We start from the raw sequence: 16,804 nt of genomic DNA on the forward strand, positions 1-16,804 counted from the left end.
GAGGCGTCCATTGTTTAGTTTAGCCGGGCTCTCGTGGCCGGCTGATAGCATTTCAGAAGCGGTGGAAAACGAGCGACGAGAGCGCGACTTCCTCCCACTCTCTGTGATTTGTTGCAGCTGCCAGACAACACATTAAGATTAATGACGTATCAGTCCGTAAAGCTGCCGCCGCGCTTCGTTATGGCCACACGGTTCAACGGGCCGGCGTTGCCACGGCGACCGTCCGATGGCAGCGCCGTCTGAACAACTGGAGGTAAAGGAGCTCTTTGGAAACCAGTAAAAGGGGCTGCGGCTCACGCTGCTTAAGCACCTCATTTGGAGGCTCGGCTGCCATTTAATCTACTCTGGAGACGGCGTCGCTTCAAAGGTGTGATATTTCAGAGGACCGTCACTTTTATGGACCGACGTAAGACGGCGTAATGGGAAAGAAATGCGCCGACGTGGTGAAAAGAGTTTCAGGTCTGCCTCTCGGTGCTGTGCAGGAGAGATTCACGGGAGCTCGGCTTCTTTTTGTGCCCCGGTGGAGACCGAGGTGCTCTCGGTTCCAGAGGAGGAGAGAGAGCCTGGACCTAAAACACCTCTCGTATTCTAAACTACGGGTGATGGGATGCACACTAGCCACAGCTCACTGCATTTTTGGTATTAAACCGTCAGTCCATCGGTGTGAGAGCCACTGCTCGGTCAGTGGATGATTCCTCCTCCGCTGTAGACTGTCTTCACCTCAGAGGTCACGGTGCGGTGCACAATACGCGGTTTGTACGTCGTGATTTGAAGTGCTGAAGTTGTTATGTTATGCTGCGTTCACACCGAAAGTGCTGAGAATTCTTTGAGCGAGTAGATCCCATGCAAAGTCAGTGCACGGATGAGAATGACGAACATTTTCGCCTCAAGTTGAAATATTTATGAACACGAGGCGTTGTCGGACGTCCTCAACAAGTATAAAGCAGAACTAGTGGTTAGTTTGTCATGGTGGATGAAGGACGTGATAACTGTTTCCATGGAGTAAAGCCACAGAGATAAGCCCCGCCCCCTATAAGGTGCAAATGACGCGAGGAGCCACAGAATTGTCGAGTGAGTAAACTCACACGAGTAAAGATTTTGGTGTGAACGCAGCATTAGTCAGTCCCACGATGGAGAGCTCAAAGGACCCCCCCCCCTGTGACTGTCTAAAGGTGCATCCAAAGCAGCATGGCCTTGCAAGGCACTGTGTAATTCCTGCACGACCAATGGCTTCTGCTCACTTGTACCGGGCAGTGGGTAACTCCTGGACGTTGGCAGCACGCCCCTGTAACTTATTATAAGACATGACATCTCCCATATGATGAGAGGGTTTTCCTTCTCGAGTTTCCAGCCCGTGATATGGGCTGTACCTCCAGAGACGAGCCCAACGTGGTTCTGATCACAACTGTCCCGCTGCCAACGCTGCGGTGCTCTCTTTCCTTTGAAGGTGTTCCACGGGCGCCAAGTCACAAACCTAGTTAGAGTGCATGAGGTTACCGCTGCAGTAAATATTTGATTCACAGGGCGAACAAAACCCAAGAAAGCTGCAAACCAGGCCGAACCTCCTATACAAAACTGTTACAGATATATAGATATATTACACACCACCTCATGTGCTCTGTCCAATAGAGACGTTGTGATCTAGTTATGTGATCCCCGGGAAATCATCTGATGTATTGCCAGGACTGGCACACCGTCCCGCTGCTCTTCCTCAGGTGGACGCGTTGACCTCGTTAAGGTCTCATTTCTGTGACCTCAACATCTGAAGCTTCACGTTTTTTCCAAAAGGCCTTCTTGGAGACACAGAAAATCAGTTCCTTACACTTACTCAGAGTATCTCCTTTCCTGAGAGAAAGAGCGTCCTGTTCTGTGAGCCAGATTGGCGACAGTATAAGCCCCTGACATTGTGTACACACACACACACACAGATTGATGCCTTAATGATTGGGCCAACATGTTAGCCTCTGGCCATCTCCCTGGCTCCATGGAACGCTCCCATGAAGCCTTTTAACTCCCCTCATGCTCTGCTCAGGCTTAATTTGTGGCCTGTGTGCACATACCACATAAGTCACTGCAGTGACCTACACATCAGATTCACTTCCTCGGGCTGACGGTCTCCCAAGCGGCAGAGCATTCCTGTGCTCTCTGCTGTGGCTTTGCTAATGGGATCTGGTGATGATGCCAGTATTGATATGCTTCCCTCTGCATGTGTGCACATGCGGTTACTTTCTGTCTTGCCTGAACACAGTAACAATAGTGAGGTCGTGACCTTTGACTGAGAACGGGTTGACTGGTTTTTTTCAGTTTTAAAGATACTAATTTGCAAAAAGGAAAGCAATAAATCATCATCACATGCATTTCAGAAATGGGCAGCAGCCGGATGTAATATTTCCTAAAAATGTGTAGGCTAAATGGGTAATTTGTTTTTAGCTCTGGGCAGCTAATATCTTGGCTTGTGATTGTCAGGTGGTTAGCTTTCCTGCCACCGTCGGCTCTCCTGCTAACGTTGGCTTTCCTGCCACCGTTAGCTTTCCTCTGTCAATTTTAACACCGATGTGTTGTTCACATGTAACATTATCAGGGATCAGCCACTGAAGGCATGAATGATGATGTCCTGATCTCATATTTTAACATATTGGACTTGATGCTCCCACGCCATATTGTGTTCATGTGTTTGTGTGTGCAGTGATGGTGACTCTAGTTGACACATCAGCATTGACCACACAATGTGACGTCGATGTTAACTCTCAAAACAAAACAATCATCCAGCAGTCAGTCGGCACTGACAGCACTTTGACCGGTTCGTGTGACTGGAGATGCTTAATTCAATTCACTTTATTTTGTGTCGACCAAAATCACAAATTTGCCTCGGAGCGCTTTACAATCAGCAGAGCCCTGGCAGGAGGCATCGCGAAAGAGGCCAGACCAATGAGGCCAGGCCCTTGAGGCAGGAGGCATCGCGAAAGAGGCCAGACCAATGAGGCCAGGCCCTTGAGGCAGGAGGCACAGAGAAGGAGGAAGGGACATTGGGAAGGAGGCCAGGCCAGAGACTGGATGCAGGAACCAGGGACAATGAGTTAGGAGCCAGGACCAGCTTCAGACGCATCCAGGTCCAATGGACCCTCTCAGGCGAGAAGAGACCCCCCCCGACCCCTTTGCCTCCTCTCTACCTCCTTCTGTTTCATGGATTCTGGAGGTCTGGATCATGGTCCATGCCTACTACTAATTATTCATACATTCTGTAATATTCATTGAATGTGTTTATTTGGCCGAACAAAGTAACTAACGGTACCTGTGTGTCGGCTCATTCATTGAATGTGTAGTAACTCTGTAACTCTGTTAATCTGGTCACATGACATCTCTTCTTCTGTCCATCCTGGAGAGGGATCCTCCTCTGTTGCTCTCCTGAAGGGTTCTTACCTTTTTTTCTTCCTGTGAAAGTTTTTTTTTCTGAGTTGTTCCTGATCCGATGTGAGGTCAAAGGTCAGGGGAATTTGTGATTTGGGGCTATACAAAATAAACTGAATTGAATACATTTTTAAATGTTCTTATCTGAAAACTGAAACTTGGATAGGAGTTGGCATTTTCTCCCCTGGCTGTCTCTGCTTTCTGCTCATTACTCCCAGTTGGAGCCGGCCTGGTCAATAAACGGCAGCAGTCTGCACGTTTACATGCATTTCAGGAACAGCTCTGCAGTAATGCAATTTCTAAAACCACATGTTTTCTGTATGCGGTGGGGGAGCAGAGTAATCGGATTTTCTCCTTCGTGTTGTAGACGAAGACTGCAACTAAACAATTATTTACACTACTGATTAATATGCAGATTATTTCTATTAATAGTTGAGAGTATTCTGGTTTCTTGAAAAGGTATGGAGGGATTATGGTCTGTGCTCTCACCAACTTCAATAAAGGAGAATTTTTAATTCAAGAGTTTATCAAGTGATCAATTTGCCCAAAGTTGTTTATTGGCTGAAAAGAAAAGAAAACATTTAACGACAGAGTGTTCCTGATTTAAATTAAAATGTACTGCTACATGCGCGACATATCAATAACAACATAAATGCATTGACAATTGCTCACAGGTGAAAGGACCACGTCAGTGAGGAGCAGAGAGCGTTTCATGTGCAGGTACAGGATCTGCTCGTCTAGGGGGTCCAGGATTTAGGAGGTCCAGTTCTACTGAACACAGAACATACATCAGATGTGAGATGATCTCTGAGTGGATGGTGTGCATTCAGGACGAAACATCGCCAGGTTCGATGTAGATGAAAATAACATAAAAATAACATTTCAGGGAAAAGGCTCCTAAAACCCCCTCCCCGCCACCCCCTCAGTGTCTGGTCGAAATCAAAGTGCTGCAGGAATTTGCCAGTAATTGTTTTACGATTCCTCAGCAATCATACCTGCTTGAACACAAAGAAAGCTGCAGGCCGGCTGCTGCTGCTGGCATGAAAGGACGGGGAAGGGGAGGAGGTGCAGATAGACCACCAAATAACAGGAACTGGGCTGTAAATGGCGGCTGTCCCTCGGTTCAGTCAATGAAAGCAGGTCGGAGGAAGTGGTTTATTGAAGCATGGTTTATAAGGGCTGTCTGTCGGCAGCTCCTATACCCTTTTCTCACTCTCCTCGGCCATAAAACATTTGTCTTTTATTTACAGCACCTCCACACACACACACCAGTGCTGGGGAATTTGAGTCGGGGATTACTAAATGAGCTATGATTGGTTCATCAGTGCGATAAATAAAGAGGAGATAATGAAACACGACTGACTTTAGCTGTTCCTCTACCAGTTTGTGATGACGGCTTGATGGAATCTCAGTCCATCGACGGAGAACCTATTCAATGAGTAGAAGTTGAAGTCATTGGTCTCTGATCAGCGCCACCAGTGCATACCGAAGAACACCGAGGATTACTTTCAGCTTGTCGCTACATAACTTTCCATCATGTAATTGTTCCTTAAACATTTTTGTGAAATACTTAAAGCAATCATGTAGGGCTGCAACAACAAATCGATAAAATCGATTATTAAAATAGTTGGCAACGAATTTCATTATCGATTCGTTGTGTCGCGCGATTATTACGGCCCTCAATAAGTCACGGAGTATAAACAAAGTTGAGTTGAGCGCAGAGCAGCGCAGGAGAAACACAAGCGGAGCGGAGAGGAGAGAACGCTGCATTGTGAGAGCCAATCAGCGCTGAGCTGCTCCTCTGTTGATGAATCTAATTGGCTGCTGCTGCTCACGTGGCGCTGGATGCGGAAGTCCTTCACGTCGTCGGAGACATTCACGGAGCTGAGTGCGCCTCCGGGTGACGTTATGAACCCCGACACCAGGGCGCTACATGTCACAACGTGTGTGGCATTTCCACAAGAGTATAACGTAGAAAACGTGGTTATTTATTCCGTGGTGGATGGCGGAAAATATTTTTCCACGGAGAAAGGCAACGGAGATAAGCCACGCCCCCACTCGCTGTGAGCGCTGCGCTGCGCGTGCAGACAACATTTAACGGAGCGGAGCAGCGCGTGCGCTCTGATCGCTCTTTTAATGAAGTATCGATACTAAAAATATGCTAAATCACATCGTTTTTAACGTACGGGTACTTTGTTAGTATCGCTACACCGTGCAGCGTGACAGCAGCAGATGTAGCGGACTAACATTCAAGCTAACCTAACTTCCCAAACGCTGTGGACATCTGAACGCTGATTGGCCGAGACGCGACACGCCCCATCAAAGATGTTTTATTGCGAAGAGCACCTCTTCACATTTTTTCCGCGTCTCACTGCAATCTCAACGGCAGCGGGCCAGGTGAAAAAAATAATAAATCGGAACGCGTCTCTGATATTGTTCAGGGGGCGGGGCCACATGGGGTCCACTGCTCAGGAGAGGAAAGCTGTCAGTCTGTTTGTGACGGTTCATCACCATGGTGACCAGTGAACAGGCTCATCCACATGCTGACCAGTGAACAGCTTCATCACCATGGTGACCAGTGAACAGGTTCATCACCATGGTGACCAGTGGATCTCCAGGACCTTTCCATGACTTTAAACCACATTTCCATGATTAAACATTTTGTGAAAACTCTGTCTATACGTGACAAAGTGAGAAGATGTAGTATTTAAACTAACAATGAGAATTCCAAAGCATACCATATATATACCGTGTAAATTAACATTTGAATAAAACAAATTTTCATTACTTTTCCAAATATTTGGGGATTTTATTTTTTTCAATTACTTTTCTAGGCCTGCTAATAGCCATTTAAAAATTCCATGACTTTTCCAGGTTTTCCATGACTGTACGGACCCTGTTTTGAATAAAGGGTTGAAAATTAAAGTGTTTTTGTTTTTTTATCCGATTAATCGATAAAATAATCAACCGATTTATCGATTATCAAAATAATCGTTAGTTGCAGCCCTACAATCATGCTCGCTGCACTAGTCAATCATGGAAGCCCAAAAGGTTCTGATTAACGTTCATGGAAACGCAGAGTGGAAGGGTTCCAGCTTTAAGAGGGAAACGTGGAGGCCTCCCGTACTGGTCGACGGCACGGCACCACATCGCCCATTACTGCCACCAAGCCGTGTCCGCACGGACACTTCTGACCGCGAGAAGGATGCGGTCACTGATTAGGATAGCTTGGAGTCAGTGGGGCAGATGGGTGCCGATTGGTCAATGGTGCCCAGGACGGTACCCAGCTCCTCACATACCAACTGCCAATCCATTGGCTCAACTTGTCAACCTGTGGTCGTGCGTTATAAAGCAACAGCTGCACAGTTACTTCTCGTAACGATGGGTGGCTTTCTGAAAGAGAGGATCAAATGTCAGAGTGGTTGTCAGGGGAGGTATGGGAGTCTCACCCTTCAGCCTCCGATCTGTTTTGGGTCCCTTCAGGTGGGAGCTGCTTCACACGATGTGCTTTACTCTTTACATGCGGTGCTGGGGTGGGGGGGGAGCAGATAACCTGGTTTAACCCGGAGAAGACGCTTAACTTGATGAGAAGTGATGCGTGCATGCGATATTCAACCCCTGGTTGACATTTAACTGCCCCAGACCTGCCACCTGTTGGGCCACTTATCGATTGAGTCGGCTTACGACACAAACTTGAATGTTTCTTGCCTTCTGGTCTTTAATCTCAGCAGATTCATCTTGACTTGTTCTTAGCCGATTAGTGAGAGGTTGTTTGGGTCAGCCGAGTTCCAGAATAAAACTATAGTGTGACGTTGTTTTTAAGGGACTAATCCACTGTCATGTGATTGTGGTTTTGTATTCCAAGACTGTTTCATCAGATTTAGGCTGGAAACAAGTTTTCTTTATCCCTTTGAGTACAACAAAGACTTCAGCTTTGTAATAGAGTGCTATGTACTGTTTGTATTAGAGTGCTATGTACTATGTACTGTTTGTAATAGAGTGCTATGTACTATGTACTGTTTGTATTAGAGTGCTATGTACTATGTACTGTTTGTGTTAGAGTGCTATGTACTATGCAGTGGCGTTGCGTCCATAGAGGGCGCTAGGGCGCCGCCCCTTAAAATTTTGAGATGAAAAAAAAAGAAGAAGAAAAAAAGATAATATATCCTGTCAAAAAACATTATATACCAAATCATTTAAATAGCAAATAAACCGTGTTGACGCGCTAACTGTGTGTGGAAGACCGTCAGCCTGTCAACAACCACTTAAGTTAAATGTGACATAAATAATATATCGCCACTCATCCTCACGGAGAGAAGCCCCTCCCCATTTTCGGGGCGCCGGCCCAATGTGTGTGTGCGGCAGCAAGCAAACATTTCACGGTCGTTTCGGCAAGGACGGCTTCTCATTGGCGGATGAAACGTGAATCTTGGGCCACGAAAATGTGCGCTCATTGGCCAATGACATCGTTTTATTATTTCACGTGATTGGACTATTCGGCCAATCAGAGACCGGTATGTTCCCTCAGCCAGAGAGCTCCACGGAGCTACGCGAGCAGATAGCTAACGGAGCTTTCAGCTGGAGCTCAGTGAGTAATGCGCTGTTTAGTTTCCCCTGTCTGTTGTTCCAAAGTCCTGGGACTGAAACTCTCTGGACTACAACGGGGTGAGGGATCTACAGAGCTTCAGACAAGTGTAAAGCACGAATCTTGCCGCAGTTATCTAGCTCAGAGCATGGAGCTAACTTGCTAACAGCATGAAGCTAACCCTGTTTGCAGAGCAGCAGAAGGAGACCGAACTGGCATCGAAAACACAACAGAGAAGTTCTGAAAAACGGACACATTCCCTCAAGAATAATAGAAACAGGCTGGTCACAGACATGATTGACTTTAACCAGAGAGTTATGGAGAAGTTTGACCACTTTAAAGAGAGGAGCTACTTGTCTTTACAGTAGTGGGTCTGCTCTGTCACCCAATGTAACATGTGATCTCTTTCTGACTCTATTCTGCTCTGAACCTCTTTCATGTGAGGGTGAAACTCTTTTATTTTGCAAACCTCTGAAACCCAACCCAATGTTCCTTAAAGCTGCTCTGAACCTCTCATGCCCAAAGTTACAGTGTGTTGATAGTTGTTATTGGACCGTGTTGAGCAGGCTGTGTTCTTGAAATAAAGCTTTGTTTTTTACAATATTCTACTCAAAACCTCTTTTCTTCTCATTGTTGAGTGATATTTAAACCGCATCGCCCAACTGCGCACCCCCAAAAAAAAAATCACCAGTCGCCACTGGTACTATGTACTCTTTGTATTAGAGTGCTATGTACTCTAATACAGGGGCAGCATATTTCAAAGATGGGACCAAACCAATACCAGTGTCGGTTTCTGATGTGAAAAAAAGGTGTGAGCTATGCTAGTGTGTTTAGCTCTGGATTCAAGCACACTTGGAGTTGTTGGATGAGAAGGATACAAATATATAGTTTGTTGTACTTGTAAACGGCCTTTGGGCTCGCTGAGCAGCATTCATTGGTTCTCTATGCTGCACATGTGGACAAACGAGTAATGCTGAGGCGAACGGCTCCATCAGGGAGACAGAGGGATTAACAGTGAATCAGCGAGTGAGCCACAACCTCACGAAAGAGTTTCTTACAGCCAGTCTTGTCTTTTGTTTTATGGCCTGGCCTCATTACAAAGCAGTCTGTGTAGAAAGAGCAAATACATAGTGACTGGCATTGTTCTGTGATTGGCATCTTGGTTTAAACCAAGGCAGCGTTCATGAACGACACCGCCCCGTCCCTCTTTGAAAGCTCCTGACCGCGGCAAGTCTTCGGTTACAGGTCAGCGGTCGCATTGTGCATCTCTGCCTCTCGGACGCTCCTTCAGATGATGGTAACCTTTCCAAACTGAACTGCTGAACCCTCGACTTCTCCTTCACGTCGCGACACTATCACGAGCAAAGGGCTTCTGTCTCGTTTACGCCACAACTTGACCCGTCACTTGGAATCCGTGCAAGGTTTGCACGGATTTCAGACAGAGTTCCGTGTTTCTGCTTTTATTATCTTCTTTCTTTTTTTATTCCTGATAAAAGGCCGTTCAGGGAGGTGCTAAATGTGCAGGGTTCCACCAGGAAATAGACCTTGTCTCATGATCAATATATATCAAGCAATAACCAAACTCATTAAATATATTGCTTTTGCTGTATGAAATGAAGGTGAATTATATTTCAGGGGGTAATAAGTGTAGTTTATCAAACCACCTAAAACGGTGACGAATAAGTAAAGGCAGCTAATCCTGAGGAGGTCCACCTCTACTGCACAGCAGGGAGATGACCTCTGACTGCTGGGTTCAGAGAAGCAGGAACAAGCCACGTTCTCCCAGAGTGGTAATGAGTGCAGCGAGACGTTTCTTTAACTGTGCAGACAGGTCTGGTATGTGACACTAAATAGTTGTAAAAGGCTCTTCTACTTTACATCGATGGAGATAAGCCATCACAGGTTGGGCTGCGGATACAACGGCCGTTAATGAGCCATCGAGCCTAAAAAAAATACTTATAAAAGATTGTATTGATATTGTTGGAATGAGTAGTTTTAATGATGTATCATATAACCCGTGTTAAACGGGTCACAATGCCATCTCTAATATTTATTTTATGTTGCTGTGAAAGCATCTGGATTTGTTTAAGTTTCTCATTAGAAACTCAATTTTACAAGATTACATTTGAACACATCATAAAAACTTTATACGTGACCTTTTTACCGAACGGAGCTTGAATGCATCACAATGTAACTCTCTTAATGCAACTGGCGATCTCCTGATTACGTGTCTTTACTGATGATTGGCCGATGACTCATAAACCCGACATATTGATAATGTTTTCCGACCAGAAGCCAAAGATAATAATTGTAGTATTACATTTAGCAAAGACAAGCATCAAGTTCTTCCACGTTGGTCTGAAACCTGTGAATGTTCGGCGTTTGACATTATTAACCGTTTATGAGAATAGTTCTATTGCCCCTGTGGCGCTCCTGATTGGCTCCAGATGTCATGGTTCCTGGACAAGAATGGAAAGATTTTGTATCATAAGAACATCCCAATTAATCTGTTACAAAAAATGCAATATGTCCAAAACTTCTCATCAGACACTGATATGGATCTGTACGAAGAGCCCAATACATTGGCTCAGTCAATACTTACATTTCCCCCTGGGGATAAATAAAGTATATATCCATCTATCTTAAGGATATTTGGGCTTTTCCCTCTGTTTTTCTGAAAAGGATAACCCAAAATCTAGTGAATAGTGAGTTCCCTGTAGCTGCACTGAGAATATCTCAGCCTGACATCACGACGTCCAACAGCTATCCATGCAAACAAGAAAAATAGAGCAACATGTGCAGCGTTGATGTGCTCCAGTGTGAATTCTTCTTTCCATTATGAGGGTTCATCTCCACCTCAGTTTATATAAAGGGTGGTGGTGGTGGTGGTGAATGGGCTCTTTTAGCCGGCTGTAATTGAACCTGACCCACTTGCACAATTACCTCTAACCCATAATATTTGCTCAGCGGTGTTGGGTTGTGGATGGCTCGGCCCCAGCGGTGAGGTCGACCTCAGCGTCGTCAGCCGAGCCATCCGCCGCCGCTGCTCCATGAAAGGGGGCGGGGCTCCAGCGCCACACAAGGGAGCGCAGTGATGATTAGATTTGTGCCGGAGCTAAAGATGACTCAAGGAATTTCCCACATCACAGGGAGCCAAGTTGTCAATTTAATAACGTCTTTCCTCTGAGACCTCCTTTGTGTTGCCGGTCCGTTCTCCAGGAGTCTCTGGGTGGGGGACCAAATACTTGTCGAGTACCTGTCTGACAGGAAATGCTTGGTCAGGTTCTCCAGGCCCAAATGCACTGAAAGCCATTAGAGACTCTGCCTCCTCTCCTCTGATGGTCGTCAGTTGTTGCTCCAATGGCGCACTGCAGGCATCAGATTGTATATGCACCCCGGGGTGCTCCTCCTTTCCAATAGACGGTTTACCACGAGCACCATGTTGTTGGGTCTGAAACACTTCCTCTCTGGAGGATCGTCGGCGCATTGCCTCCTTTGACCGAACTGAACAAGCGGCTAGATTTCAGTCCACATATTGAACCAGTTGTAGGGGGCCTTGCACAGTCCCAGTCCTCTGGGTGTATTTTGATACCAGTGTGTCATGAACCAGTGTGTGCCTCCCTGTGGGGGCGAGGTTGGGATCATTGTCTTATAGGCCGGACTTGAACATTGCCTAGAGGAAAAACTCCCAAAATAAATATAAAAAAGGTAAGAGGCCTTCAGGAGAGGACCCCTCTCCAGATGTCAATATATCAATAAATACATTAATATAAGTTGGAAATACAATTCTAGTCTAACACTTTTCAGGTGTAAACTTCAACAGGAGCTTCTGTCTCCTGGTGACTGAGAGCTCTGCAGCTTCAGGTGTGTGTGTGTATGTGTTTGTGGGGTGTGTGTGCGCGCGCGCATCAATTCAATTCAGTTTATTTGTATAGCCCAATTTCACAAATTACAAATTTGTCTCGGAGTGCTTTACAATCTGTACACATAGACATCCCTGCCCCAAAACCTCACATCGGACCAGGAAAAACTCCCAAATAACCCTTCAGGGGGGAAAAAGGGAAGAAACCTTCAGGAGAGAACAGAGGAGGATCCCTCTCCAGGATGGACAGATGCAATAGATGTAATGTGTACAGAAGGACAGATTTAGAGTTAAATACATTCAATGAATATGACAGAGTGTATGAATAGTTCATAGTAGGCATATTCCACGATGGAGACCTCCACGATCCATCAGGCAGATGGCGGTGGGGAGGAGGAGTGGGCGGAGTCTCAACAGTGGGCGGAGTCTCAACAGGACAGTGGCGTAGTCAGGAGCAGGAACTCCACGACCCAGACCTCGATGATCCATCAGCAGATAGGATCTATGCCGTCTCATAGGGTCCGATGACCCCATGAGACGTGAAGTCACAAGGACTCCGGGGAGAAAGCAGAGTTAGTAACGTGTGATTGAGAGATGAAAATTCATCCCTAAGGAGAGAAAAAAGAGGAGAGAGGTACTCAGTGCATCCTAAAACGTCCCCCGGCAGCTATAAGCCTATAGCAGCATATCAAGGGGCTGGACCAGGTGAACCTGATTCAGCCCTAACTATAAGCTCTGTCAAAGAGGAAGGTCTTCAGTCGACTCTTAAACGAGGTGACTGTGTCTGCCTCCCGGACTGAAGGTGGAAGCTGGTTCCATAGAAGAGGAGCTTGATAACTAAAGGCTCTGGCTCCCATTCTACTTTTTAAGACTCTAGGAACTACAAGTAGTCCCGCATTTAGTGAGCTCAGCTCTCTAGTGGGGCAATATGGTACTACAAGCTCCTTAAGATATGATGGTGCATCACCAATCAAGGCTTTGTATGTTAAGAGAAGAATTTTAAAATTGATTCTTGATTTTATGGGTAGCCAGTGCAGAGCAGCTAGTGCAGGAGTGATGTGATCTCTTTTCTTAGTTTTAGTGAGAACACGAGCTGCAGCATTCTGGATCAACTGGAGGGACCTAAGAGACTTATTAGAGCAGCCTGATAATAAGGAGTTGCAGTAATCCAGTCTCGAAGTAACGAACACGTGAACCAATTTTTCTGCATCTTTTTGAGACAAGATGTGCCTGATTTTTTTAAATATTACGAAGATGAAAGAATGCAGTCCTTGAGATTTGCTTTACGTGGAAGTTAAAGGACAAGTCCCGATCAAAGATAACGCCAAGATTCTTTACAGTGGTGTTGGATGCCAGGGCAATGCCGTCTACAGAAACCACATCACCAGATAATTGATCTCTGAGGTGCTCAGGGCCGATTAAAATTACTTCGGTTTTGTCTGAGTTTAACATCAAGAAGTTGCAGGTCATCCATGTTTTTTTGTCTTTAAGACATGCTTGAATTTTACCGAGTTGGTTGCTCTCCTCAGGTTTTATCGATAGATATAGTTGAGTATCATCTGCATAACAATGAAAGTTTATGGAGTGTTTCCTGATAATATTGCCCAAAGGAAGCATGTATATGTAAATAAAATTGGTCCAAGCACAGAACCTTGTGGAACTCCGTGATTAACGGGGGATGCTATCTTCAAGATGTCATCACTAAAACGTTTGTAAAGCAGCAACTGTGATGTTTACAACAGCTACCTCTTTTCTCCTGTCTTCTTTTCTCCTGTCCTCTTTTCTCTTGTCTCCGGGCCTCTTTTCTCCTGTCCTCGTGTCCTCTTCTGATTCACTTTCTGCAGGTACCTCTGGTAAAGAGAGGAGGGTCTTTTGTTTACAGTCATTCTGAGTGTCAGATCAGATCTTAGTCAGGGTGCAACCCGTTGGGGTCCCGTCTAAACGCTGGAGCCCGTCAACACGGCGGTCTTGACACTGGAGCAGGACGTCTGTCCAACACGTCTCTCGCTGCAGAGCTGATAGTCTGATGAGGCTGATCTCTCCATGAGATGAGGCCTCCAGGATAGCAGCTCGTGAGCATCTGAAGTGTGCGTTAACTTCTAGGCTTTTCTCCCTCGAGGACAATAATAATAGGATGCCTATGTTATGAAGGTGCAATGCCAATATTATTAAGCATCTTAATACAAGATGATAAGAAAATAAGATATCCAATTTTATTTTAACTCTAAGAACTCGTCAGCTCAGCTGGAGATCCCGTTCCCGTTCCACTCGTCTCGTGACGTCTTAAATATCCTCCATTTATGAGTGGCGTCACAGTGGCGTTATCTACAGGACTCAGTAACACCTGCTTTCATCTGCTCCCCCTGTAAACACACTCCGGTCTCTGCATACAGCCACCTAATTGGTACTTGTCTTCCGAGTCCACAGGGGGAGGCTGACACACACACACACACACACACACACACCTCCAGGGAAGAACACCTGAGCTCCTGTAGTTTGTTTGTCTTTAAAGGCCCATGAGGATGAGGGGGTTGGGGGGAGTCTCCATCCTGTCACCAGCTGGGTGGATTCACCAGCTTTAAAGACACAGGTCCTCATTTACACCACCGTTGTTGAGACGGTGGAGGTGGGAGCTAATGAGACCTCGTGAGAGTTCATTAAGCAACCAGCCTTTTAGAAGCAGAGGTGCATGTATATTATAATACACAGACTAGGTTTTTGTGAGAAAATGTGATAATTCTAATCAGGGTGAGGACTGTGTGTTCTGTCCCCCAGCAAGTCACACACACACACACACACACACACACACATACACAGACACACACACACTGCAGTGCTGCTGTGCAACAGTGTTTGAATGGAGCTGTCCCTCTGCTTCGTTACTCGCGTCATGTTGAAGGTCCTCTCACCGCTAACGGACGCCCCCCCTCTCTCCTTTCAGTGTGCAAGGACCCGCCGTACAAGCTGGAGGAGTCTGGATACGCCGGCTTCATCTTGCCTATTGAAGTTTACTTCAAAAATAAGGTACATTTGAACATTTTGCTCAAGCTCCACGTTGAACATACATTAAATACATGTATGTTATTATGGTGTATCAAACTGGAGGTCCCTTGCTCGATATAAAATGAGAATATGAATGCGATAGATACGTTTAACAATATTTAATGGTCCAAGCAGTAAATTGAAGCTACGATCGTAGGGCCGACCGGAATATTACGCCACAGACTAAAAGCAAAGTAGCTGATAGGGAACTGTCTTGTAACCTTCCGACCGTCTAGAGAACGAACTCACCCTTTCCACCCGTATTTATTAGTAACGGCAACCACACCTCTTAATCCTAAAAGTTAGTTCCATTGGTCAGTTCAGCATGCTACACTCTAGTTGGCTTACGGCCAGGTCATAAACAGGTAATAAAACGGGTCATAAAATAGCCGGGTCAAACGTCATGATCCCGCGACCAATATTACTTCCGGTCAGCTGTGTGATGAAAGTTCCCTTTCACAATAAAAGTCCCACATGTCTCTCTCCTGCTTCAAGCAACGTCACGGACTTCAACCGGCTTCCAACTCATGTGTCAACATTGAAACAATAAACTAACTTTCATTCTCATGCGGCATGCATATAATCATAAACACACATACAATTATAAACATTACTTCTGCCATTGACATATACATAGAGTAGACATTACCCTTATGCTTCATAACACATCAACAACAATATCAATATTCTCCCTAATATTTCCTCTGAAAATATCTTGCTATATGTATTCATTTAAAGCACAAACGTTCCCTATGTACATGTGCAAAGTCAAAATGACCCATTACAACTTAACAATTTACATTATGCTGATGATGTGTGTCTTAACTCATCACTTGAAGAACACATGCAGCACTTTTACTACGCACAATTAATAGTTTATAATTAATAGATGTACTATTTTAAAAGCTATAAACTGAATTCAGAGCATGTCTATGATTCAGTCAGTCACTGCAGGGATTGGCTGGTTGCCAGGTTTGCAACACAACTGGCACACATGGGTGACTGTGACTCAGTGGTGATCAGGCTCGTCCTTCACAGGACCGGTGGTTCAAACCTCCGCTAGTCCATGTGGAAGTGTCCTTGGGCAAGACCCAAATGTTCCTGCAGTGTTTAAAGGTTAGAGTCCTGATGGGCAGATGGCACCTTGCATGTAGCTCCTGTCGTGGTCTGATGTAGTAGAGTCTGTACTATGAGTGGTCTGATGTAGTAGAGTCTGTACTATGAGTGGTCTGATGTAGTAGAGTCTGTACTATGAGTGGTCTGATGTAGTAGAGTCTGTACTATGAGTGGTCTGATGAAGTAGAGTCTGTACTATGAGTGGTCTGATTCAATTCAGTTTATTTGTACAGCCCAATTTCACAAATTACAAATTAGTCTCGGAGTGCTTTACAATCTGTACACATAGACATCCCTGCTCCAAAACCTCACATCGGATCAGGAAAAACTCCCAAATAACCCTTCAGGGGGGAAAAATGGAAGAAACCTTCAGGAGAGAACAGAGGAGGATCCCTCTCCAGGATGGACAGAACAATAGATGTCATGTGACCAGAAGGACAGATTTAGAGTTTAAAAACATTCAATAAATATGACAGAATTTATGAATAGTTCATAGTAGGCATATTCCACGATGGAGACCTCCACGATCCATCAGGCAGATGGCGGTGGGGAGGAGGAGTGGGCGGAGTCTCAACAGTGGGCGGAGTCTCAACAGGACAGTGGCGTAGTCAGGAGCAGGAATTCCACGACCCAGACCTCGATGATCCATCAGGCAGATATGATCTATGCCGTCTCATAGGGTCCGATGACCCCATGAGACGTGAAGTCAAAAGGACTCCGGGGAGAAAGCAGAGTTAGTAACGTGTGATTGAGAGATGAAAATTCATCCCTAAGGAGAGAAAAAAGAGGAG

The 16,804-nt window shown here is 45.5% G+C and overlaps 1 protein-coding gene across 3 annotated transcripts in view; it reads left to right on the top strand.

Annotated features, from left to right (window-relative positions):
- mllt3 (MLLT3 super elongation complex subunit) overlaps positions 1 to 16,804 on the top strand; it is a 52,585-nt gene that overhangs the window by 5,900 nt on the left and 29,881 nt on the right. For all 3 annotated transcript variants that reach the window (XR_008835070.1, XM_056442167.1, XM_056442166.1), the window contains one exon: positions 14,797 to 14,879. Coding sequence is in view for 2 of the 3 variants with exons in the window: in XM_056442167.1 (XP_056298142.1) it covers positions 14,797 to 14,879 (83 nt within the window). In the remaining variant the exon portion in view is untranslated. The remainder of the gene's footprint in view (positions 1 to 14,796; positions 14,880 to 16,804) is intronic.

This window comes from Pseudoliparis swirei, chromosome 21 (assembly GCF_029220125.1).
Source record: "Pseudoliparis swirei isolate HS2019 ecotype Mariana Trench chromosome 21, NWPU_hadal_v1, whole genome shotgun sequence".
Taxonomy (NCBI): domain Eukaryota; kingdom Metazoa; phylum Chordata; class Actinopteri; order Perciformes; family Liparidae; genus Pseudoliparis; species Pseudoliparis swirei.